Genomic DNA, 24868 nt, shown 5'->3' on the forward strand with positions numbered 1-24868 from the left:
AAATACTCAACAAAAATCAGCAGATCAAAACCAGCAATATATAAAAAGAATAATACAGCATGACTAATTAGGGCTTATTCTAGGACAGAACAGTGGTTTAATATTTGAAAATCAAATCAATCTATGATTCAAAAAAGAAAAAAGACCCTACTCTACATTGTATACAATAAACTCACTTTAAATATAAAGACACAAACAGATTAAAAGTAAAGGGATGAAGAAAGATACACCATTCTAAGAGATCAAAAGACAGAGTAGCTATATTAATTTCAGACTGAGATTTCAGAGGAAAAAACAGTATCAAATTTGGGGATACAGGGATAAAGAGGAATATTACATAATGATAGAGGGGTCAATTTGCCAAAAAACCATAATAATCCTTAATGTATATATGCCCAACACCAAAATACATAAGGCAAAAACTGATAGAAATATTGATACAAGGACAAATAGACATATCTACTTCAACATCCCTCTATCAGAAACAGATCCAGCAGGCAGAAAATCAGTAAGGAAATCAGTAATGAAATAACTGAACTGAAAAACACCATCAGTCAACTAAATCTAATTAACATTTATAGAATACTTCATCTAAAACAGAAGAATACACATTCTTCTCAAGCGCACATGCTTAGAGGGAAATTTATAGCACTGAATGCATGTATTAAAAAAGGAGACAATTCTAAAATCAATAATGCAAACTTCCAGCTTTGGAAATTAAAAAAAGAAGGGCAAAGTAAGCAGAAGAAAAGAAATAAATAAATAAAAGAGCAGAAATCAATGAAATTGAAAAAAAAATTAATGAAATTGAAAACAAGAAATCAACAGAGAAAATCAACCAAATCAAAGGTTGGTTCTTTGAAAAAAATCAATAAAATTGATAACCTCTACCCAGGTTAACTAAGAAAAAAAACAGAAGAGACAGATTACTAATATCAAAAATGAAAGAGGGGCAATCAGTACTGGTCCAATGGACATTATATAGAAATAATACAGAAATGCTATGAACAACTCAATGCCCACAAATGTGAAAACTTAGATGAAAATGGACGAATACCTTGAAAGATACAATTGATCAAAACTTATGTAATCTGAATAGGCCCATATCCATTAAAGATATTGAATCAATTGAATCAATATTTAATACCTTCCAAAACAGAAAGGACTAGGCCCAGTCTGGTTCATCAGTGAATTCTACCAAACATTTAAGGAATCAATTATACAAATTCTCTATAATTTCTTTCACAAAATAGAAGTAGAGGAACACTTCCAAACTCATCTTATGAGGCCAGCCTTTCTATTTTTCCTTTTGTTTATTTATTTATTTATTTGGCTGCATCAGGTCTTAGTTGCAGCATGCAGGATCTTTGTTGTTGGCACGTGGAATCCTTGGTTGCAGCGCACGGGTTCTTCGTTATGGCACGCAGGCTTCTCTCTAGTTGTGGCGCTTGGGCTCCAGAGTGTGCAGGCTCAGTAGTTGTGGTGCGTGGGCTCTCTAGTTGTGGCACACTGGCTCTAGAGCGCACGGGCTCAGTAGTTGCAGCGCACGGGCTTACTTGCCCCACGGCATGCAGGATCTAGTTCCCTGACCAGGGATCAAAACCACATCCCCTGCACTGGAAGGTAGATTCTTAACCACCAGACCACCAGGGAAGTCCCGAGGCCAGCCTTAATACCAAAACCAGAAAAATACATTACAAAAAAAGAAAACTACACAATATCTCTTATGAACATAGGTGCAAATATTCTCAACAGAATCAAATCCAACAAAGTATAAAAAGAATCATATATCATAAACAAGTGAGACTTATTTCAAATAAGCAATGATGGTTAGGCATTTGAAAAATCCATTAATGTCAACAAGCCAAAGAAGAAATATGAAATGGTCATATCAATAGATGTGGAAAAAGCATCTGACAAAACCCAAAAGCCATTTATGATTTTTTTTAACTCTCAGAAAACTAGGAATAGAGGGGAGTATTTTTAATTTGATTAAGAATATCTACAACAAACCTACAGCCAACATCATACTTAATGGCGAGAAACCATATGCTTTGACGCTAAGATTGAGAACAAGCAAGAATGCTCCCTCTCATCACTCCTATTCAACCTCATACAGGAAGTCCTAGATAATGCAATGAGACAAGAAAAGGAAATAAAAGGGATACAGATTGGGAAGGAAAAAATAAAACCTTTATTTGAGATGACATAATTGTCTATGTAGGAAATCCCAGAGATGAATTTGAAAAAAAAGAAAAAAGAAAAAACTTCCTTGAACTAATAAGCAATTATAGCAACAGTGCAGGATAAGATGAATATACAAAAATTAATTGCTTTCTTACATGAAGGTAAAGAACTATTAGAATTTGAAATTAAAAACGCAATACCACTTACATTAGCACTGAAAAAATTAAATACTTATGTACAAATCTTTAAAAATGTGTAAAATCTATATGAAAAGAACTATAAAACTCCAATGAAAGATATCAAAGATCTAAATAAATAGATATTCCATGAACATGAACAGGAAGACTCAATACTGTCAAGATGTCAGTTCTTCCCAACTTGATCTACAGAATCACCACAATTCCAATCAGTATCACAGCAAGTTATTTTGTGGATTTCGACAGACTGATTTGAAATTTTAAATAGAAAGATGAAAGACCCAGAATAGCCAATACAATATTAAAGAACAAGTTCAGAGAACTGATACTCCCACCTTAAAGACTTACTATAAAGCTACAGTAACCAAGACAGCATGGTATGGACAAAAAAACAGACAAATAGATCAACAGAACAGAATAGACAGCTGAGAAAAGGATCCACACAATGTAATCAATTAATTTCTAACAAAGGAACAATGGCAATTCAACGGAGAAAGGCTAATCTTCAACAAATGACACTAAAAGAACTGGCCACTCGTGTATGAAGAAATAAACAGAGACACAAATCTTATACCTTTCACAAAAATTAACTGAAAATGGATCACAGATCTAAATGTAAATTGCAAAACTATAAAATCCCTAAAAGATAACATAAGAGATAATCTAGATGACCTTCAGTTGAACAATTACTCCTTAGATATAATACCTAAAGCACAATCCATGAAGGAAAAATTGAAATTTGGGCTTCATTAAAATTAAAACTGCTCTGTGAAAGATACTGTTAAAAGAATGAAAAGTTAAGATACAGACTAGAAAAAACTCTTTGCAAAACACATATGTGATAAAGGACTGGTACCCAAAACATACAATAACGCTTAAAACTAAAAAACAAGAAAACAAACAATTTAAAAAATGAGGGAATTCCCTGGTGATCCACTGGTTAGGACTCGATGCTTTCACCGCTGTGGGCCCGGGTTCAATCCCTGGTTGGGGAACTAAGATCCCACAAGCCATGCAGCACAGCCAAAAAGAAAAAATGAGCCAAAAATGGGAACACACACTTCATCAAAGAAGATACACAGATGACAAATATGCATATGAAAAGAAGCTCACCAAAACATGTCATCAGGGAATTACAAGGTAAAACAAAGAGATACTACTACATACCTATTAGAATGGCTAAAACCCAAAACACTGACTACCCCAAATGTTGGCCAGGATGTGGAATAACAGGAAATCTCATTAGTTGCTGGTGGAAATGCAAAATGGTACAACCATTTTGGAAGACGCTTTGGCAATTTCTAACAAAACTAAACATACTCTTAACAAACAATCTAGCAACTACACTCCTTAGTATTTACCCAAATAAGCTGGAAACTTCTGTCCACACAAAAATCTGCACATTAATGTTTAGGGCAGCTTTATTCATAATTGCGAAAACTTTAAAGTAACCAAGATGTCTTTCAATAGATGATAAAGAAACTGTGGTACACCCACATAATGGAGTATCATTCAGCAATAAACACAAATGACATTGGGGGAGTCTGTGCATGTGTAGGGGCAGGGGATATATGGGACCTGTCTGTATTTTCTGCTCAATTTTGTTATGAACCTAAAGTTACTCTAAAAAATAGTCTTTCTAAAAAAAAAAAAATTTTTTTTAAAGCCGAGCTATCAAGCCACAAAAAGACACTTTGATAAACATAAAAGCATACAGCTAAGTGAAAGAAGCCAATCTGAAAAGGCTGTATGATTCCAAGAATATGACAATATGATTTAAAAAAATATATATGGGGACTTCCCTGATGGCACAGTCATTAAGAATCCACCTGCCAATGCAGGGGACACAGGTTCGAGCCTGGGTCCGGGAAGATCCCACGTGCCGCAGAGCAACTAAGCCCATGCGCCACAACTACTGAGCCTGTGCTCTACAGCCCATGAGCCACAACTACTGAGCCTGTGAGCCACAACTACTGAAGCCCGTGCACCTAGAGCCCATACTCACAAGAGAAGCCACCACAATGAGAAGCCCGTGCACCACAATGAAGAGTAGCCCCCACTCGCCGCAGCTAAAAGAAAGCCCGAGCGCAGCAAGGAAGACCCAACACAGCCAAAAATAAATAAATAAATAAATTTTTAAAACTATGGAGCTTTTCACGCAGATGGCGCCAAAGGCAAAGAAAGAAGCTCCTGCACCTCCCAAAGCAAAAGCAAAAGCAAAAGCAAAAGCTTTGAAGGCCAAGAAAGTATTGTTGAAAGGCATCCACAGCCACAAAAAAAGAAGATCTGGATGTCACCCACCTTCCAACGGCCCAAAACACTGCAGCTCAAGAGGCAACACAAATGTCCTCAGAAGAGCACCCCTAGAAGAAACAAGTTTGACCACTATGCCATCATCAAGTCCTCCCTCACCACCAAGTCAGCCATAAAGAAAACAGAAAACAACAACACACTGGTGTTCACTGTGGATGGCAAGGCCAACAAACACCAAATTAAACAGGCTGTGAAGAAGCTCTGACATTGACATGGCCTGATGGAAAGAAGAAGGCATATGTTCTACTGGCTCCTGACTATGATGCATTGGAGTAGCCAACAGAATTGGGATCGTCTAAACTGAGTCCAGCTAGCTAATTCAAAATATAAAAGTTTTCACTGTAAATAAAAAAACTATAGAGATATTAAAAGATCAGTGGAGCACAAGAAATTTTTTTTTTTTTGCAGTACGCAGGCCTCTCACTGTTGTGGCCTCTCCCGTTGCAGAGCACAGGCTCCGGACGCGCAGGCTCAGCAGCCATGGCTCACGGGCCCAGCCACTCCGCGGCATGTGGGATCTTCCCGGACTGGGGCACGAACCCGTGTCCCCTGCATCGGCAGGCGGACTCTCAACCACTGCGCCACCAGGGAAGCCCAAGAAATTTTTAGAACAGTGAAATTATTCTGAATTACACTGTAATAGTGGATACATGTCATCATATTCTCAAAACACATAGAATATACTATACAAAAAGTGAACCCTAATATAAACTACGGACTTCAGTCAATAATATAACAGAGGTGTTCCAGTTCACAATGATGATGTAGGTAGTGTCCTGAATTCACTTCCTCCCATGGACACACCAAATCTACAGCTACATACAGAATAACTCTCTCTGAAAGAAATCCAGAAACTAGCTGAGCAACTCTTATCACACAAATGAGAAAAAACCCACATCAAAACTGGTAGGAGAGGGCTTCCCTGGTTGTGCAGTGGTTGAGAGTCTGCCTGCCGATGCAGGGGACACGGGTTCGTGCCCTGGTCCAGGAGGATCCCACATGCCGCGGAGCGGCTAGGCCCGTGAGCCATGGCCGCTGAAACTGCGCGTCTGGAGCCTGTGCTCCGCGACGGGAGAGGCCACGGCAGTGAGAGGCCCGCGTACCGCAAAAGTGGAAAAAAAAAAAAACTGGTAGGAGAGGCTGAGACATAATCTCTCCATAAACACCATCCCCAGCAGATCAGAACACAGCCAGAAAGGAACTCACAACTCCCAGCTTTTTCCTAAGGAGCAATGGGTTTGCACCCCACATTTAGCACCCCAACTTTTAAGATTATCACCAAGGAGATAGGCCCCCAAAACATTTAGCTTTAAAAGGCAACAGAACTTGCATCTAAATATAAGACCCATAAGGCTTTGGCATACTAAGACACAGTTCTTAAAAGGCTCACATGGACTCACCATGGCTAACCCTCCAGGACCCAGAATAGAGGCAGCAGACTAAAATGCACCCAGTCTTTCTATAAAAGAGGCCTATTTGTTTATCGCAAAATCTGCAGTATGAAGGGCAAGCTTCTAATTTAATACACACCCCAGGTCCAACTGCAACACTCTCCAGAGACCACAGAGGCAGGTAGGCACCATCTCTGAGCTCTCCCTCTACCTCCAGGTTGCCCTTATCTCCCAAAAAGGAGCTTATGCACAAGACTGCACACCACTTTTTGCAGCTGCTGCCTAGGGGATATCCCTTAATCACCTGGCTCTGGTGGCCAACGGGGCATATGCTCGTAGGTCCCACAGGACTAAACCTAAGAGCAGAACAGTTTTTAACCAGCTATCCCCCCAGGTTACAGCACAGAGCAAACAAACAGAAACACCTGTCTGCCAGTCCTACTCTGAAAGAGGTATAGCTGTGTACATTTTTTTTTTTTTTTGGCTGCATTGGGTCTTTGTTGCTGCACACGGGCTTTTTTCTCTAGTTGCAGCGAGCAGGGGCTTCTCCTTGTTGCAGTGCATGGGCTTCTCACTGCAGTGGCTTCTCTTTGTTGCGGAGCATGGGCTCAGTAGTTGTGGCTCGCGGGCTCTAGAGTGCAGGCTCAGGAGTTGTGGTGCACAGGCCTAGTTGCTCCATGGCATGTGGGATCCTCCTGGACCAGGGCTCGAACCTGTGTCCCCTGCATTGGCAGGCGGATTCTTAACTACTGCGCCACCAGGGAAGTCCCTAGCTGTGTACTTTAAAAGCTGCTGCCTGGGGACCTGGCTTCCAATCAGCCTGCATCTAGGTGCTAAGATCCTCCCCCTTGGGATACGGACAGGTCTTGTCACACTCAACTACTGGAAGCCACTATAAACAAAGAAGACTGCTTGGACAATCACAGAGGTCTAAGAAACAACCGAGAGTTAGGACAGGATTAAAGGATAAGGTTCAGGTCCTATATAAGATCAGTCTTTCAAGACTGAGAGAGGTGGCTGTTTTATCTAATACATGGAAACTAACCAGAGAATGAAGGAAAATAAAGCAGAAAAATACATTACAAATGAAAGAACAAGATAAAACCTCAGAAAAAAACACCTTACTGACTGGAAATAAGTGATCTACCTGATAAATAGTTCAAAAAATTAGTCATAAAGATGCTCACCAAAGTCAAAAGACCAATGCATAAACAAAATGAAAATTTCAACAAAAAGAAAGAAAATATAAGAAAGTACCAAATCACATAACTGAAGAATATTAATAATTGAACTGAAAAATTCAATAGAAAGATCAACAGTAAACTAGATGACGTGAAAGAAAGGATCAGTGAACTCAAAGACAGGGCAGTAGAATTCATCCAATCAAAGGATCAAAAAAAGAATAAAAAGAGTGAGCATATACTAAGGGACTTATAAGACAACATAAAGGAGAACAATATTCACATAATAGGAGTACCAAAAAGAGAAGGGAGGGTAGAAAACTTATTTAAAGAAATACTGGTTGAGGGCTTCCCTGGTGGCGCAGTGGTTGAGAGTCCGCCTGCCGATGCAGGGAACACGGGTTCGTGCCCCGGTCCGGGAAGATCCCACATGCCACGGAGCGGCTAGGCCCGTGAGCCACGGTCGCTGAGCCCGCGCATCCGAAGCCTGTGCTCCGCAATGGGAGAGGCCCGCATACCGCAAAAAAAAGCATCTTGATTAGTTGCTAATAAAACTCTTTAAAAAAAAAAAGAAAAAAAGGAAAAGAAATACTGGTTGAAAATTTCCCTAACCTGCGGAAGGAAACCAACATCCACAGTCAGGAAGCCCAGAAAGTTCCAAACTAGATGCATCTATAGAGAGCCACACCAAGGCACATTATAATTAAATTGTAAAACGTTAAAGACGAGGAGACAATCTAAAAAGTAACAAGAGAAAAAACAACTTCTTATATACAAGGGAACCCCCATAAGACTATCAGCAGATTTTTCAGCAGAAACTTTACAGGCCAGAAGGGAGTGTCTCAATATATTCAAAGTGCTGAAAGAAGAAAAAACTGCCAACCAAGGACACTCTACCCAGCAAAGTTGTCCTCCAGGACTGAAGGAGAGATAAAGAGCTCCAGACAAGCAAAAGGTAAAGTTCCAGAGAAGCACCACTAGACCTGCCACACATGAAATGTTGAAGGGTTTTCCTTAAACCAAAAAAGGAACTAATTAGTTACAAGAAAACATATGAAAGTATAAATCAGAGTGGAAATAAGTGACTAGAGAGTGAAGAGATAATAGGAAAGATCAATGAAACTAAGCTGTTTTTTGAAAAGATAACCCAAAAATGGCCTTTAGCTAGGCACAACAAGCAAAAAGGAGAGAGAACTCACAAAACAAAAACATCAAAAATTAGAGAGGAGATATTACTACTGATCACAGAACTATAAAAGATCATAAGAGACTACTATGAATTATATGCCAACAAACTGGACAACCTATAAGAAATGAATAAATTTCTAGAAACATAACCTACTAAGACTGAATCATGAAGAAAGAGAAAATATGAACAGAACAATTACTAGTAACAAGACTGAATCAGTAATCAAAAACCTCCCAACAAACAAAAGTCCAGGACCAGATGGAGTCCCTGGTGAAGCCTACCAAACATTTAGAGAAGAATTATTACTAATCCTTCTCAAACTCTTCCAAAAAACAGAGGAGGAGGAAACACTCCCGAACTCATTTTATGAGGCCATCATTACCCTAATACCAAAACCAATATCCTTGATGAACACAGATGCAAAAATCCTCAACAAAATATTAGCAAACTAAATTCAACAATACATTAAAAGGTTCACACATCATGAACAAGTCAGATTTATTCCAGGTATGCAAAAATGCTTCAACATCCACAAATCAATTTATGTGATACATCACATTCATCAAATGAATGATGAAATCATATCATCATATCAATAGACACAGAAAAAGCATTTGGCAAAATTCAACATCCATTCACCATAAAAACTCTCAACAAGGCAGGTATAGAGGGAATGTACCTCAATTATGTATGACAGGACACGTATAACAGGCCCACATCTCATGTCATACTCAAGAGTAAAAAGCTGAAAGCTTTTCCTCTAAGATCAGGAACAAAACAAAGATGGCCACACTCACCACTTTTATTCAACAGAGTACAAGAAGTCCTAGCCAGAGCAATTAGGCAAGAAAAATAAATAAAAAGTATCCAAATTCGAAAAAAAGTAAAACTGTCTCTATTTGCAGATGACAAGATATCATACATAGAAAACCCTAAAGATCACACCAAAAAAACTGTTACAACTAATCAACGAATTCAGTACAGTTGCAGGATACAAAATCAACATACAAAAAACCAATTGCATTTCTACACACTTACAATAAACTACCTGAAAGAGAAATTAAGAAAACAGTCCCATTTACAACTGCAGTAAAAAGAATAAAATATCTAGGAATAAACAACCCATACACTGAAAACTGTAAGACACTGATGAAAGAAATTGAAGAGATACAAATAATTGGCAACATATGCCATACTCATGGACAGGAAGAATTAATAATGATAAAATGGCCGTACTACCCAAAGCAACTTACAGATTCATGCAATCCCTATCAACATTCCAACAGTATTTTTCACAGAAATAGAAAAAAAAATCTTAAAATTTGTTTGGAACCACAAAAGACCCTGAATAGCCAAAGCAATCTTAAGAAGAACAAAGCTGAAGACACCACACGTCCTGATTTCAAACTACATTACAAGGCTATAGTAATCAAAACAGTATGGTACTGCCATAAAAACACAAAAATAGATCAACTGAACAGACTAGAGAGCCCAGAAATAAATCTACACATATATGGTCAATTAATTTATGATAAATAACACTAGAATATACAGTTGGGAAAAGACAGTCTCTTCAATAAATTATGCTGGGAAAACTGAACAACCATATGCAAAAGAATGAAACAGGATGACTATCTTACACCATACACAAAAATCAATTCAAAATGAACTGACTGACTTGAACATAAAACCTGAAACTATAGAACTCCTAAAAGATAACATAAAGGGTAAGTTCCTTGATATCAGTGTCTTAACAATGATTTTTTGGATTTGACACCTAGGCAAAGGCAATAAAAACAAAATAAACAAGTGAGACTACATCAACCTAAAAATGTCTGCACAGCAAAGGAAACCATCAACAATATGAAAAACCAATCTACAGAATTGGAGAAATTATTTCTGAAACATATAACTGATAGAAGGCTAACATCCAAAATATATAAAGAACTCATACAACTCAATAGCAAAAACAAAAGATCTAATTTAAAAATCGACAGATCTGAATAGAAATTTTTCCAAAGAAGACATACATATGGCCAACAGGTACATGAAAAGGGGCTCAACATCACTAAACACCATGGAAATGCAAATCAAAACCACAATGAACTACCTCCTCACACCTGGTAGAATGGCCATTATCAAAAAGACAAGACAAAAAGAGGATGCAAGGATGAGGAGAGGGACTTCCCTGGTGGTCCAGTGGTTAAGAATCCACCTTCTGGGACTTCCCTGGTTGCGCAGTGGTTAAGAATCCGCCTGCTAATGCAGGGGACACGGATTCAATCACTGGTCCAGGAAGATCCCACATGCCGCAGAGCAACTAAGCCCGTGCGCCACAACTACTGACTCTGCACTCTAGAGCCCATGAGCCACAACTACTGCAGCCCGGGTGCCTAGAGCCCATGCTCCACAACAATAGAAGCCACCACAATGAGAAACTTGCCCACTGCAACAATGAGTAGCCCCCGCTAGCCGCAACTAGAGAAAAAAGCCCGCATGCAGCAATGAAGACCCAACGCAGCCATAAATAAATAAATATATAAATTTATAAATTTATTTAAAAAAAAGAATCCACCTTCCAATGCAGGGGACGCAGGTTCAATCCCTGGTCAGGGAGCTAAGATCTTACATGCTGCAGGACAGCTAAGCCTGTGCACCGCAACTAATGAGCACGCAGGTTCTGGAGCCCGTGTGCCACAAGAGAGCCCACGTGCTACAACTACTGAGCCCGCGTGCTCTAGAGCCCAAGTGCCACAACTATAGAGAAGCCCATGTGCTGCAATAGAAGATCCCGCGTGCCACAACTAAGACCTGACACAGCCAAATAAATAAATATTTAAAAAGAAAAAAAAGGATGAGGAGAAAATGGAACCCTTGTGCACTGCTTGCAGGAATGTAAACTGGTAGAGACACTATGGAAAATACTATGGAGGTTCCTCAAAAAAATTTTTAAAAACCACATGATTCAGCAATTCCATTTCCACTTCTGGGTATTTTTCCTTAGAAAACAAAATCACTACCTGAAAAAAAAATTATTGACAACTCCATGTTCACTGCAATATTATTTACAATAGCCAGGATGTGTAAACAATCTAAGTGTCCATCAATGGATGAATGGATAAACAAAATGTGGTATGTGTACATATATATATACACACACATATATACACACACACACACTTTAATGGAATGTTATTCAACCATAAAAAAAGAAGGAAATCTTGCCATTAGCAATAACATGGGTAGACTGTCAGGGCATTATACTACGTGAAATAAGTCAAACAGAGAAAAACAAATACTGTACGATCTCACTTACATGTGGAATTTTTTTTGAATCTTAATGCATTGATACAGAGAACAGATTTGTGGTTGCCAGAGGCAGGGGTTGAGAGCTGGAGGAAATGAATGAAGGTGGCCAAAAGGTACAAATTTCCAGTTATAAGTCCTGGGGACATAATGTACAGCATGGCGAATTAGTTAACAAAACTATACTATACATTTGAAACCTGCTAAGAGAGTAGATCTTAAAAGTCTCATCATAAGAAAAAAAAACTGTAACTATGTATGGTAATGTATGTTAACTAAACTTACTGTGGCAATAATTTTGCAATTTAAATATGTATCAATCATTATGGCTTTCAGAGATGGTGAAGCTAGGGAGCTCCCGGCTGGGAGAAGGACATCAGATCTCACTGTCCTCCCAGCCTTTCAACCTTCCTCCAAAGCCCCTAGATAAAATGGCTTGATCCCCAAAATAAATAAATAAATAAATAAATAAATAAATAAATATCATCATGTTGTACACCTAAAATTAATACAGTGTTACATGTCAATTACATCTCAATATTAAAAAAATGTATCAGTTTTTGGCTCACCAATTGTAACAAATGTACCACATTAATGCAAGATGTTAATAATAAGGAAACTGTGTGTGAGCATAGGGAAGGGCAGAATGAATATATGGGTACTGTTTGTACTATCCCTTCAATTTTTTGGTAAACCTGAAACAACTCTAAAAAAGTCTATTATTTTAAAAAATAAGCAAACTGACAGCACCAAGTATTGGTAAAGTTACAGAGCATCCAGAAGTCCCATACATTGCTGGTGGGAATGTAAAATGGTATTCTGGAAATCAGTTTGGCAGTTAAACATACACTTACATATGATTCAGGAATCCCACTCCTAGGTATTTTCCCTAGAGAAATTTTAAAACTTCTGCTCACAAAAAAGACCGGTATACAAATATGTATAGCATCTTTATTCCTAACTGCCAAAAACTGGAAACAACCCATATGTCCTTCAGTGGTTAATGTGGGAATGGTTAAACAAACTATTGATATATACAACATCAATGAATCTCAATGGCATTATACTACATGAAAAAGCCACTCTCAAAACATTAAAAAATTACATACTCCATGATTGCATTCATGTGACATTCTGGAAAATACAGAACTACAGGTAGAGAAAACAACAATGTTACCATGGGTTAGAGATGGGGATAGGGAGTAACTACAAAGGGGACAGCACCAGGGAATTTTTTGGAGTGATAGAACTGTATGGTATCTTCACTGTGATGATAGTCATATGAGTCTATACAGATCTTGTAACTCATAGGACTGTACACCAAGAAAAAAAATGATAAATAAATACAAATACACACACACACACACACACACACACACCTTTATAATGGTGGTGGCTGCAAAAATGTATACCTTTGTCAAAATTCAGAGAACACTTAAAATGGATTAATTTAATTATATGTAAATTAATTGCCAATAAAATATATTTTTAAAAGGGCAAAAAATTTGAACAGACACTTCACAAAAAAAGAAAACATACAACAGCTAATCAACATATGAAAATATTTTAACACCATTAGTCACCAGGGCAAAGCAAATTAAAACCAATTAAAAACAATCCCAAAAGTCCATCAACAGAAGAATTAGATTAATAAATTGTGTTATACTCATATAACAGAATATTACTTAGCAGTAAAAAGAAACAAACTGGGCTTTCCTGGTGGCACAGTGGTTAAGAATCTTCCTGCCAATGCAGGGGTCATGGGTTCGAGCCTGGTCCGGGCACCACAACTACTGAGCCTGCACTCTAGAGCCCACAAGCCACAATTACTGAGCCCACATGCCACAACTACTGAAGCCCGCGTGCCTAGAGTCTCCAACAAGAGAAGCCACCATGATGAAAAGCCCACGCACCACAACAATGAGTACCCCCCCCCCGCTCACAGCAACTGCTGATAGACAGAAAACAGGAATGAGTTTCAACAACGTTTTACTAAGCAAAAGAAAACTAAGCAAACACAAAAGAGTATACACTATACGAATAGGCAAAACTATCTTACTGATATAGAAATCAGAAAATTGGTTGTCAGGAACAGGGTGGGAATAGGGACAGCGGGCAAAGAAAAGATACAATGGTAAGGGGCATAAGGGAACTTTCAAGGCTCACGACAATGCTCTATTTCACTGAGATATTGGTTGCATATGTTACATTAGTCAAAGCTCATCCAATTATACACCTAAGACCTGTGCAGCCTGCTTTATATAATTGTATCTCAGTTAATATCAAAAATAAACAAGTTAAAATTCTGCTGAAGATAGCATAATCTGAAGATTATGGAGAGTGGTATTTATCCCTTTTTATTTCATTGAAACCTACAGCGTGTGGGAGAAACAACAAAGCAAGATTTTGGTACTGCCTCAAACCCTACAAACTATGAAGCACACTTAACAAACACCGTTAAGTCTAAAGCAACATGGGAGCAAGGTAAAGCTGACACATTTGCCACTTCAAATCTCAAACACGATGTAGATTTCCCAAAAGTTAAGTATCACTATCCTAAGGAACACGTGCAACTAGAGTGGGAAACTGGTCATAGGAGAAGAAAATATGTCTCTGAGGAGGCCTTGTTTCACTCAGTGGGTAGAGAGAAATAGGAGAAAATAAGCCATTACTTCGCAGGAAAAGGAGACTGCTGAAATGAAAAGGAGTTAAGGAAAGAGAAGACGGCAGATTATATAACATAGAGACTTAATACCTAAAGAGCTCTCTGGGGACTTCCCTGGTGGCACAGTGGTTAACAATATGACTGCCAATGCAGGGGACATGGGTTCGAGCCTGGTCCGGGAAGGTCCCACATGCCACAGAGCAACTACTAAGTCCATGTGCAACAACTACTGAGCCTGCGCTCTAGAGCCCACAAACCACAACTACTGAGCCCTCATGCCACAACTACTGAAGCCCACATGCCTAGAGCCTGTGCTCCGCAACGAGAAGCCACTGCAGTGAGAAGCACACGCACCGCAACGAAGAGTAGCCCCCACTCACCGCAACTGGAGAAAGCCCGCGCGTAGCAATGAAGACCCAACACAGCCAAAAGTAAATAAATAAAATAAATAAATTTATTTCTTAAAAAAGAGCTCTCTGGTGATCCACATCTGCCTCTTGAAGGCCAAATACTAAAGGAAGATTATATGACCCAAGGGTAAAGGAAAAAACACATTTAGTAAGACACCCCTTAAGAAAACAAACCCAACAAAAAGCATCCATCTACTTACAAGAGACTGTGTGTGTGTGTGTGTGTGTGTGTTTGTATTTAAAATGATATATATATCTTATTTTTACTCCATTCAGTACTCTAAAACATAAAGTAAAATATATAAATGCAGAGATAAAATTTTCTTAAAATAATGTATGTTGGGGACTTCCCTGGTGGTCCAGTGGTTAAGAATCTGCCTTCCAATGCAGGGAAAGCAGGTTCAATCCCTGGTCCAGGAACTAAGATCCCACATGCCATGGGGCAAGTAAGCCTATGCACTGCAACTACTGAGCCACGTGCCACAACCAGAGAGCCCACGGACCACAACGAAAGATCCCCAAAACTAAGACCCAATGCAACCAAAAATAAATAAATAAATATTTTTTTTAAAAAAGCTTAAAAAAATAATGTATTTTTTTCTTCTACTGGCAACAATTTTACTGCCTGATAATATCCAGTAATAGTAAACCTGTAGAAATATGGGAGCTCTCACTGGTGGCAATATAAATTGGTGCAAATCTTCTGTGAGACAATTTTGCAATATTCATTAAAATTTAATATGCAAACTTCCTTAGACCCAGTAATTCCACTCAAAAATAGTTCCCTGTTTACAAAAAATGAAGGTCTTGCAATATTGTTTCTGTCAGCAAAACTCTAGAAACAACCAAATTGTCTAATATCAGTGCACTAAGTGAATAAATTATTGTATATAGTATATTTTTGGAGTATTGCAAAGCCAATAAAAAATAAATAAAAGAGATAGATCTAAATGTGTTAAAATAGAAGAAAAATTAACAATATTACTAATATTACTATGTATTTCATGATCCCTCTTAAGCAATGATCAAAAAATAATACAGAGTCATATGGGGGCAATACGCTTTCTTTTCCTTGAAAGGAATGAAAAAAAACTGTCAGCAGTGACTGCATTTAGGAAATAGTCCCATTTGTTATTTCCCTTTTTTGTACACTGTATAAAAAGCAAATGCATTATTTAATTATTAAATTTTTAAATAATGTTAGGGAATTCCTTGGTGGTCTAGTGGTTAGGACTCCATGTTTTCACTGCTGAGGGCATGGGATCAATCCCTACTCAGGGAACTAAGATCCTGCAAGCCATGCAGTACGGCCAAAATAAATAAATATATAAATGTTAAAGCAACTAATACTAACAACAAATCTTTCCTCTGAGAACAAGTTATAGTAAATGGTTAATTTTTCTTGTCTGTAACATAAAAACACATACATTCAAGGTGACTTAAAGTCTGTTATCCTAAAATTCTCCTGTTGTGATCTGAACTGTCTCTGCCAAAATTCATATGTTGACATCCTAACCTTTAATATGACTGTATGTGGAGATAGGGCCTTTACATAGGTAATGAAGTTTAAATGAGGTCATAAGGGTGGGACCCTAATCCTATAAGACTAGTGTCCCTATAAGAAGAGGAAGAAACTCCAGGGATGTGGGTGCACAGAAAAGAGGCCATATGAGGACAAAGCAAGAAGATAGCCATCTATAAGCCAAGGAGAGAGGCCTTAGTGAAATGAACCCTGCCAGCACCTTGATTTTGGACTTCCAGCCTCCAGACCTGTGAGAAAATAACTTTCTGTTGTTTAAGCCATCTGACCTGTGGTCTTTCGTTATGTTAGCCCTAGTAGACTAATATGTATATCCTCAAATGGGGAATTAGAAAATCTTAGAAAAATTCTATTTTTAAAACCTTGACCATGAGTTGTGCCTGTGAAGAAAAAAAAAAAAACTTATAAAGTGCTATCTTAAGCTTTATTCATGAGAACTCTATGGTAATACTTAATAGTAATAAAATTACTCCAGATTCATAATCAGGATACCTTTTGAGATATAGTCGTGTTGGGCTGGGATGAATTGGAAGATTGAGATTGACATCTGGGTCAATCTATTTCATACGCCACTGCGTATGAAATAGATAACTAGTGAGGACCTGCTGTATAGCACAGGGAACTCTACTTGGTGCTCTGTGGTGACCTGGATGGAAGGAAATCCAAAAGGGAGGGGATATGTGTATACATATGGCTGGTTCACTCTGCTGTGCAGCAGGAGCTAGCACAACATTGTAAAGCAACCGTACCCCAATAAAAAATAAATATTTTAAAAATATATATACACACACACACATATAGTTGTGTCACCCTTTAAGATGTACCCTCTCAAACTTACAAAACAGAGAAAAAGAGCAAAGGATTCTAATAAGCTTAATATTCTCATAAATTTTAAATATAATATATATTACAATAATGAGATTTAAATTCATGAATGAAACAACCATGCATAATAAGATGTTCTTAGATTTAAATTGAAAAAGACCCTAACCTCAAAGCATCACTTCAACATTTGCCAGAAATAAATTTAAAACCTGCAATTAGAAAACAAAAAAAAGGACATATAAGAAAATTAAAATTCAGCTTTATTAAATTATTTTAACATACCAAGTAACACCACATACTTAAAAGGAAATAGTTTTTATTTACCCCCTGCAAAGAAAGATCCCAGCGTTCTGAGCTTCTGAGTTTGGACAATGGTGACTTAACACAAACATCCTCTGGTTTTGCATTTAACATCTTTTTTATCTGAAACCAGAATGAGAAAATAACCAGTTTAACTGAAATATAAATAAGAGCTGAATGAGCTAACAGAACCATTATATTACTTGCATTAATATTTTGGTATTAGTTTTAAAGAGTTTTAAATTCAGTGCTTACTTTATAGGTAGTTGAATATAATTTTATAAAAAGCCTCTCTCATTCAGTAAAAAAGTAGATAAATGAAGTATCACAATAACGTTTTTTTAACATCCTTATTGCAGGATATTTGCTTTACATTCTTGTGTCAGTTTCTGCTATAAAACAAAGAGAATCAGCTATACGTATACATATATCCCCATATCCCCTCCCTCTTGTGTCTCCCTCCCACACTCCCTATCCCACCCCTCTAGGTGGTCACAAAGCACCGAGCTGGTCTCCCTGTGCTATGCGGTTGCTTCTGACTAGCTATTTTACATTTGGTAGTGTATATATGTCAATGCCACTCTCTCACTTCGTCCAGCTTACGCTTCCCCCTTCCTGTGTCCCCAAATCCATTCTCTACGTCTGTGTCTTTTTTCCTGTCCTGCCCCTAGGTTCTTCAGAACCTTCTTCTTTTAAACTTTCTATATATATGTGTTAGCATATGGTATTTGTTTCTCTCTTTCTGACATACTTCACTCTCTATGACAGACTCTAGGTCCATCCACCTCACTACAAATAACTCAGTTTTGTTTCTTTTTATGGCCTAGTGTTATTCTATTGTATATATGTGCCACATCTTCTTTATCCATTCATCTGTTGATGGACACTTAGGTTTCTTCCATGTCCTGGCTATTGTAAATAGAGCTACAATGGACATTGCGGTACATGACTCTTTTTGAATTATGGTTTTCTCAGGGTATATGCCCAGTAGCGGGAATGCTGGGTCATATGGTAGCTCTATTTTTAGTTTTTTAAGGAACCTCCATACTGTTCTCCATAGTGGCTGTATCAATTTACATTCCCACCAACACTGCAGGAGGGTTCCCTTTTCTCCACACCCTCTCCAGCATTTACTGTTTGTAGATTTTTTGATGATAGCCATTCTGACTGGTGTGAGGTGATACCTCATAGTAGTTTAGATTTGCATTTCTCTAATAATTAGTGATGTTAAGCATCCTTTCATGTGTTTGTTGACCATCTGTACACATTCTAAGGAGAAATGTGTATTTAGCTCTTCTGCCCATTTTTGGATTGCATTGTTTGTTTTTTTTGATATTGAGCTGCATGGGCTGCTTGTATATTCTGAAGATTAATCCTTTGTCAGTTGCTACCTTTGCAAATATTTTCTCCCATTATGAGGGCTGTCCTTTCGTCTTATGGTTTCCTTTGCTGTGCAAAAGCTTTTAAGTTTCATTAGATCCCATTTGTTTATTTTTGGTTTTATTCCCATTACACTAGGCAGTGGGTCAAAAAGGATCTTGCTGTGATTTATGTCATAGAGTGTTCTATGTTTTCCTCTAAGAGTTTTAAAGTGTCTGGCCTTACATTCAGGTCTTTAATCAATTTTGAGTTTATTTTTGTGTATGGTGTTAGGGAGTATTCTAATTTCATTCTTTTATATGTAGCTGTCCAGTTTTCCCAGCACCACTTATTGAAGAGGTTGACTTTTCTCCACTGTATATTCTTGACTCCTTTATCAAAGATAAGGTGACCATATGTGTGTGGATTTATCTCTGGGCTTCTATCCTGTTCCACTGATTTATATTTCTGTTTTTCTGCCAGTACCATACTGTCTTAATTACTGTAGCTCTGTAGTATACTCTGAAGGCAGGGAGCCTGATTCCTCCAGCTCCTTTTTCCTTTCTCAAGATTCCTTTGGCTATTAGGAGTCTTTTGTGTTTTAATAGAAATTGTGAAATTTTTTGTTCTAGTTCTGTGAAAAATGCCAGTGGTAGTTTGATAGGGATTGCACTGACTCTGTAAATTGCTTTGGGTAGTATAGTCATTTTCACAATGTTGATTATTCCAATCCAAGAACATGATATATCTCTCCATCTGTTCACATCATCTTTAATTTCTTTCATCAGTGTCTTATAGTATTCTGCATACAGATCTTTTTTCTCCTTAGGTAGGTATATTCCTAGGTATTTTATTCTTTTTGTTGCAATGGTAAATGGGAGCGTTTCCTTAATTTCTCTTTCAGATTTTTCATCATTAGTGTAAAGGAATGCAAGAGATTTCTGTGCATTAATTTTGTATCCTGCTACATTACCAAACTCACGGATCAGCTCTAGTAGTTTTCTGGTAGCATATTTAGGACTCTCTATGTACAGTATCATTTCATTTGCAAACAGTGACAGTTTTACTTCTTTTCTGATTTGGATTCCTTTTATTTCTTTTTCTTTTCTGACTGCTGTGGCTGAAACTTCCAAAACTATGTTGAATAACAGTGGTGAGAGTGGGCAACCTTGTCTCCTTCCTGATCTTGGTGGAAATAGTTTCAGTTTTTCACCATTGAAAATGACGTTGGCTGTTGGTTTGTCATAGATAGCCTTTATTATGTTGAGGTAGGTTCCCTCTAAGCCTACTTTCTGGAGGGTTTTTATCATAAATCAGTGTTGAATTTTGTGGAAAGCTTTTTCTGCATCTATTGAGCTTATCATAAGGTTTTTATCCTTCAGTTGGTTAATATGGTGTATCACCTTGATGGATTTGCATATATTGAAGAATCCTTGCATTCCTGGGACAAACCCCACTTGATCATGAGGTATGATCCTTTTAATGAGCTGTTGGATTCTGTTTGCTAGTATTTTGTTGAGGATTTTTGCATCTATGTTCATCAGTGATATTGGCCTGTAGTTTGATATTTTTGTGACACCTTGTCTGGTTGTGGTATCAAGGTGATGGTGAGTTTGGGGGTGTTTCTCCCTCTGCTATATTTTGGAAGAGTTTGAGAAGGATAGGTGTTAGCTCTCCTCTAAATGTTTGATAGAATTCACCTGTGAAGCCATCTGGTCCTGGGCTTTTGTTTGTTGGAAGATTTTTAATCACAGTTTCAATTTCAGTGCTTGTGACTGGTCTGTTTATATTTTCTATTTCTTTCTGGTTCAGTCTCAGAAGGTTGTGCTTTTCTAAGAATTTGTCCATTTCTTCCAGGTTGTGCATTTTACTGGCATATGGTTGCTTGTAGTAATCTCTCACGATCCTTTGTATTTCTACAGTGTCAGTTGTTAGTTCTCCTTTTTCATTTCTAATCCTATTGATTTGAGTCTTCTCCCAGTTTTGCTTGATGAGTCTGGCTAATGGTTTATCAAATTTGTTCATCTTATCAAAGAATCAGCTTTTAGTTTTATTATTCTTTGCTATCATTTCCTTCATTTCTTTTTCATTCATTTTGGATCTTATCTTTACAATTTCTTTCCTTCTGCTAACTTTGGGGTTTTTCTGTTCTTCTTTCTCCAATTGCTTTAGGTGTAAGGTTAGCTTGTTTATTTGAGATGTTTCTTGTTTCTTGAGGTAGGATTGTATTGCTATAAACTTCGCTCTTAGAACTACTTTTTCTGCATCCCACTGGTTTTGGGTTGTCGTGTTTTCGTTGTCATTTGTTTCTAGGTATTTTCTGATTTCCTCTTCAATTTCTTCAGTGATCTCTTGGTTATTTAGTAGTGTATTGTTTAGCTTCGATGAATTTGTATTTTTTACAGATTTTTTCCTGTAATTGATATCTAGTCTCATAGCACTGTGGTTGAAAAAGATACTTAACATGATTTCAATTTTCTTAAACTTAACAAGGCTTGATTTGTGACCCAAGATATGATCTATCCTGGAGAACGTTCCATGAGCACTTGAGAAGAAAGTGTACTCTGTTGTTTTGGGATGGAACGTCCTATAAGTATCAATTAAGTCCATCTTGCTTAATGTATCATTTAAACTTGTGTTTCCTTATTTATTTTCATTTTGGGTGATCTGGCCATTAGTGAAAGTGGGGTGTTAAAGTCCCCTACTATGATTGTGTTACTGTTGATTTCCCCTTTTATGGCTGTTAGCATTTGCCTTATGTATTGAGGTGCACCTATGTTGGGTGCATAAATATTTACAGTTGTTATATCTTCTTCTTGGATTGATACCTTGATCATTAAGTAGTGTCCTTCTTTGTCTCTTGTAATAGTCTTTATTTTAAAGTCTATTTTGTCTGATGTGAGAATTCCTACTCCAGCTTTCCGTTGATTTCCATTTGCATGGAATATGTTTTTCCATCCCCTCACTTTCAGTCTGTATGTGTCCCTAGGTCTGAAGTGGGTGTCTTGTAGAAAACATACATGCAGTTCTTGTTTTTGTATCCATTCAGCCATCTATGTCTTTTGGTTGGAGCATTTAGTCCATTTACATTTAAGGTAGTTATCAATATTTATGTTCCTTTTACCACTTTCTTAATTGTTTGGGGTTTGTTTTTGTAGGTCTTTTCCTTCTCTTGTGTCTCTGCCTAGAGAAGTTCCTTTAGCATTTGTTGTAAAGCTGGCTTGGTGTTGGTGAATTCTCTTAGCTTTTGCTTCTCTGGAAAGGTTTTAATTTCTCCATCAAATCTGAATGAGATCCTTGCTGGGTAGAGTAATCTTGGTTGTAGGTTTTTCCCTTTCATTACTTTAAATATGTCCTGCCACTCCCTTCTGGCTTGCAGAGTTTCTGCTGAAAGATCAGCTGTTAACCTTATGGGGATTCCCTTGTATATTATTTGTTGTTTTTCCCTTGCTGCTTTTAATATGTTTTCTTTGTATTTAACTTTTGATAGTTTGATTAATATGTGTCTTGGTGTGTTTCTCCTTGGATTTATCCTGTATGGCAATATCTGCGCTTCCTGGAGTTGATTATTTCCTTTCCCATATTAGGGAAGTTTTCAACTATAATCTCTTCAAATATTTTCTCAGTCCCTTTCTTTTTCTCTTCTTCTTCTGGGACCCCTATAATTCGAATGTTGGTGTGTTTAATGTTGTCCCAGAGGTCTCTGAGACTGTCCTCAATTCTTTTCCTTCTTTTTTCTTTATTCTGCTCTGCAGTAGCTATTTCCACTATTTTATCTTCCAGGTCACTTATCCGTTCTTCTGCCTCAGTTATTCTGCTATCGATTCCTTCTAGAGAATTTTTAATTTCATTTATTATGCTGTTCATCATTGTTTGTTTGCTCTTTAGGTTTTCTGGGTCCTTAAACGTTTCTCATATTTCCTCCATTCTATTTCCAAGATTTTTAATCATCTTTACTATCATTACTCTGAATTCTTTTTCAGGTAGACTGCCTACTTCCTCTTCCTTGATTTGGTCTGGTGGGTTTTTACCTTGCTCTTTCATCTGCTGTGTATTTATGTCTTCTCATTTTGCTTAACTTACTGTGTTTGGGGTCTCCTTTTCGCAGGCAGCAAGTTCGTAGTTCCCATTGTTTTTGGTGTCTGGCCCAGTAGTTAAGGTTGGTTCAGTGGGTTGTGTAGGTTTCCTGGTGGAGTGGACTGGTGCCTGTTTTCTGGTGGATTAGGCTGCAACTCATCTTTCCGGTGGACAGGACCGCATCCGGTGGTGTGTTTTGGGGTGTCTGTGAACTTACTATGATTTTAGGCAGCCTCCCTGCTAATGGGTGGGGTTGTGTTCCTGTCTTGCTAGTTATTTGGCACAGGGTGTCCAGCACTGTAGCTTGCCGGTCATTGAGTGGAGCTGGCTCGTAGCACTGAGGTGGAGATCTCTGGGAGAGCTTTCACCATTTGATATTACGTGGGGCCGGGAGGTCTCTGGTGGACCAATATCCTGAACTCGGCTCTCCCACCTCAGAGGCTCAGGCCTGACACCCGGCCGGAGCACCAAGACCCTGTCAGCCACGCAGCTCAGAAGAAAAGGGAGAGATAGGAAGGTAGAGAGGGAGGGAGGGAGGAAGGGAGGGAGACAGGGATAAAGGGAAGGAGGGAAGGGAGGGAGGGAGGGAGGGAGGAAGGAGGAGAAAAATATAAAATAATTAAAATAAAAATTTTTTAAAATATTAAAAAGAAAAAAAAAAGGGAAGAAGAGAGTAACCAAACCAAAAACAAATCCACCAATGATAACAAGCGTGAAAAACTACACCCAAAAAAAACAAAAAAACGATATAATCCTAGGACAAACTGTAAAAGCAAAGCTATACAGACAAAATCACAGAAAGCATATGCATACACACTCACAAAAAGAGAAAAAGGAGAAAAATATATATATATATATAAAAGGAAGAGAGCAAAGAAATCAATGAACAAATCTACCCATGATAATAAGCTCTAAATACTAAACTAAGATAAACAAAAATCCAGAAACAAATTAGATGCAGAAAGCAAACCCCAAGTGTATAGTTGCTCCCAAAGTCCATCGCCTCAGTTTTGGGATGATTCATTGTCTGTTCAGGTATTCCAGAGATGCAGGGTACATCAAGTTGATTGTGGAGATTTAATCTGCTGCTCCTGCCCAGAGGACCCCTATCCTTTTGTCTCTGTTTTTCCTTTTTTCTTTTGCCCTATCCAGGTATGTGGGGAGTTTCTTGCCTTTTGGGAAGTCTGAGGTCTTCTGCCAGCGTTCAGTAGGTGTTCTGTAACAGCTGTTCCACATGTAGATGTATTTTTGATGTATCTGTGGGGAAGAAGGTGATCTCCACGTCTTACTCCTCTGCCATCTTGAAGGTTCCCCCCATAATAACTTCTTAACTATTCTTACTTACAGTTTTTTTTCCCTTTTAATCTTTCAAACGCTATCCCCAGAGGTCTCTAACACACAAATCTAATTATGGCTACAATTTTAAATTCAACAATAGCACCCATTACTTATATATAAAACTCTTAACAATCTGGGCTCTTTGACATCATCCAAATATCACAAACTCTACACCCCAACACCACTGAGTTTGCTCAACCTTCTTCAAGCATACATCTCTACCCCTCTGTACGTACTGCTCCTCCAACCTAGAATGCTCTTCCCTCTATTTCTCCCCTATTAAATACCTCAGATTCTGCACAAAATTATTCTCTTATCCACACAGTCAACACTCCCACACCAAGGCGTTCCTTTCTCTGGGTGTTAGTACTTGGTAATTTGTATTAACACATTTCATACTATATTATAATTATTTGTCTACATGTCTGTCTTCTTCTCCAGACTGTGGAGGTCCTTAAAGAGAGCACCCTTAAGTCACCTTTACATCTCCAAAGTGTATGGCTCATGATACTGAATAAACAAATGAATGGATGGATATAGTGTAGCCACAAGTTTGAAATCATTTGTTTAGAACTTAAAATAATTTAACT

General features: G+C 37.9%; 1 protein-coding gene and 1 pseudogene across 19 annotated transcripts in view; one reads left to right on the forward strand and one right to left on the reverse strand.

The window, feature by feature from the left end:
- SENP7 (SUMO specific peptidase 7) overlaps window positions 1-24868 on the reverse strand; it is a 171631-nt gene that overhangs the window by 107463 nt on the left and 39300 nt on the right. For 11 of the 19 annotated variants that reach the window (XM_027103625.1, XM_027103634.1, XM_027103614.1 and 8 more), the window contains 2 exons: window positions 24113-24197; window positions 17529-17627 (listed from right to left, as the gene is read on the reverse strand). The exons of 2 other annotated variants lie outside the window; for them this stretch is intronic. In XM_027103625.1, the coding sequence (XP_026959426.1) occupies window positions 17529-17627; window positions 24113-24197 (184 nt within the window). Of the gene's footprint in view, window positions 1-17370; window positions 17396-17528; window positions 17628-23910; window positions 23932-24112; window positions 24198-24868 lie in introns of those variants that run through there. 6 more of the 19 variants (XM_027103660.1, XM_027103652.1, XM_027103685.1 and 3 more) reach the window with 3 other exon arrangements.
- On the forward strand, window positions 4547-4996 carry LOC113619142 (60S ribosomal protein L23a pseudogene; annotated as a pseudogene).

The sequence above is a fragment of the Aethalodelphis obliquidens genome, unplaced genomic scaffold (genome assembly GCF_003676395.1).
Source record: "Aethalodelphis obliquidens isolate GAN/ISIS:26980383/991018 unplaced genomic scaffold, ASM367639v1 scaffold1, whole genome shotgun sequence".
Classification (NCBI taxonomy): domain Eukaryota; kingdom Metazoa; phylum Chordata; class Mammalia; order Artiodactyla; family Delphinidae; genus Aethalodelphis; species Aethalodelphis obliquidens.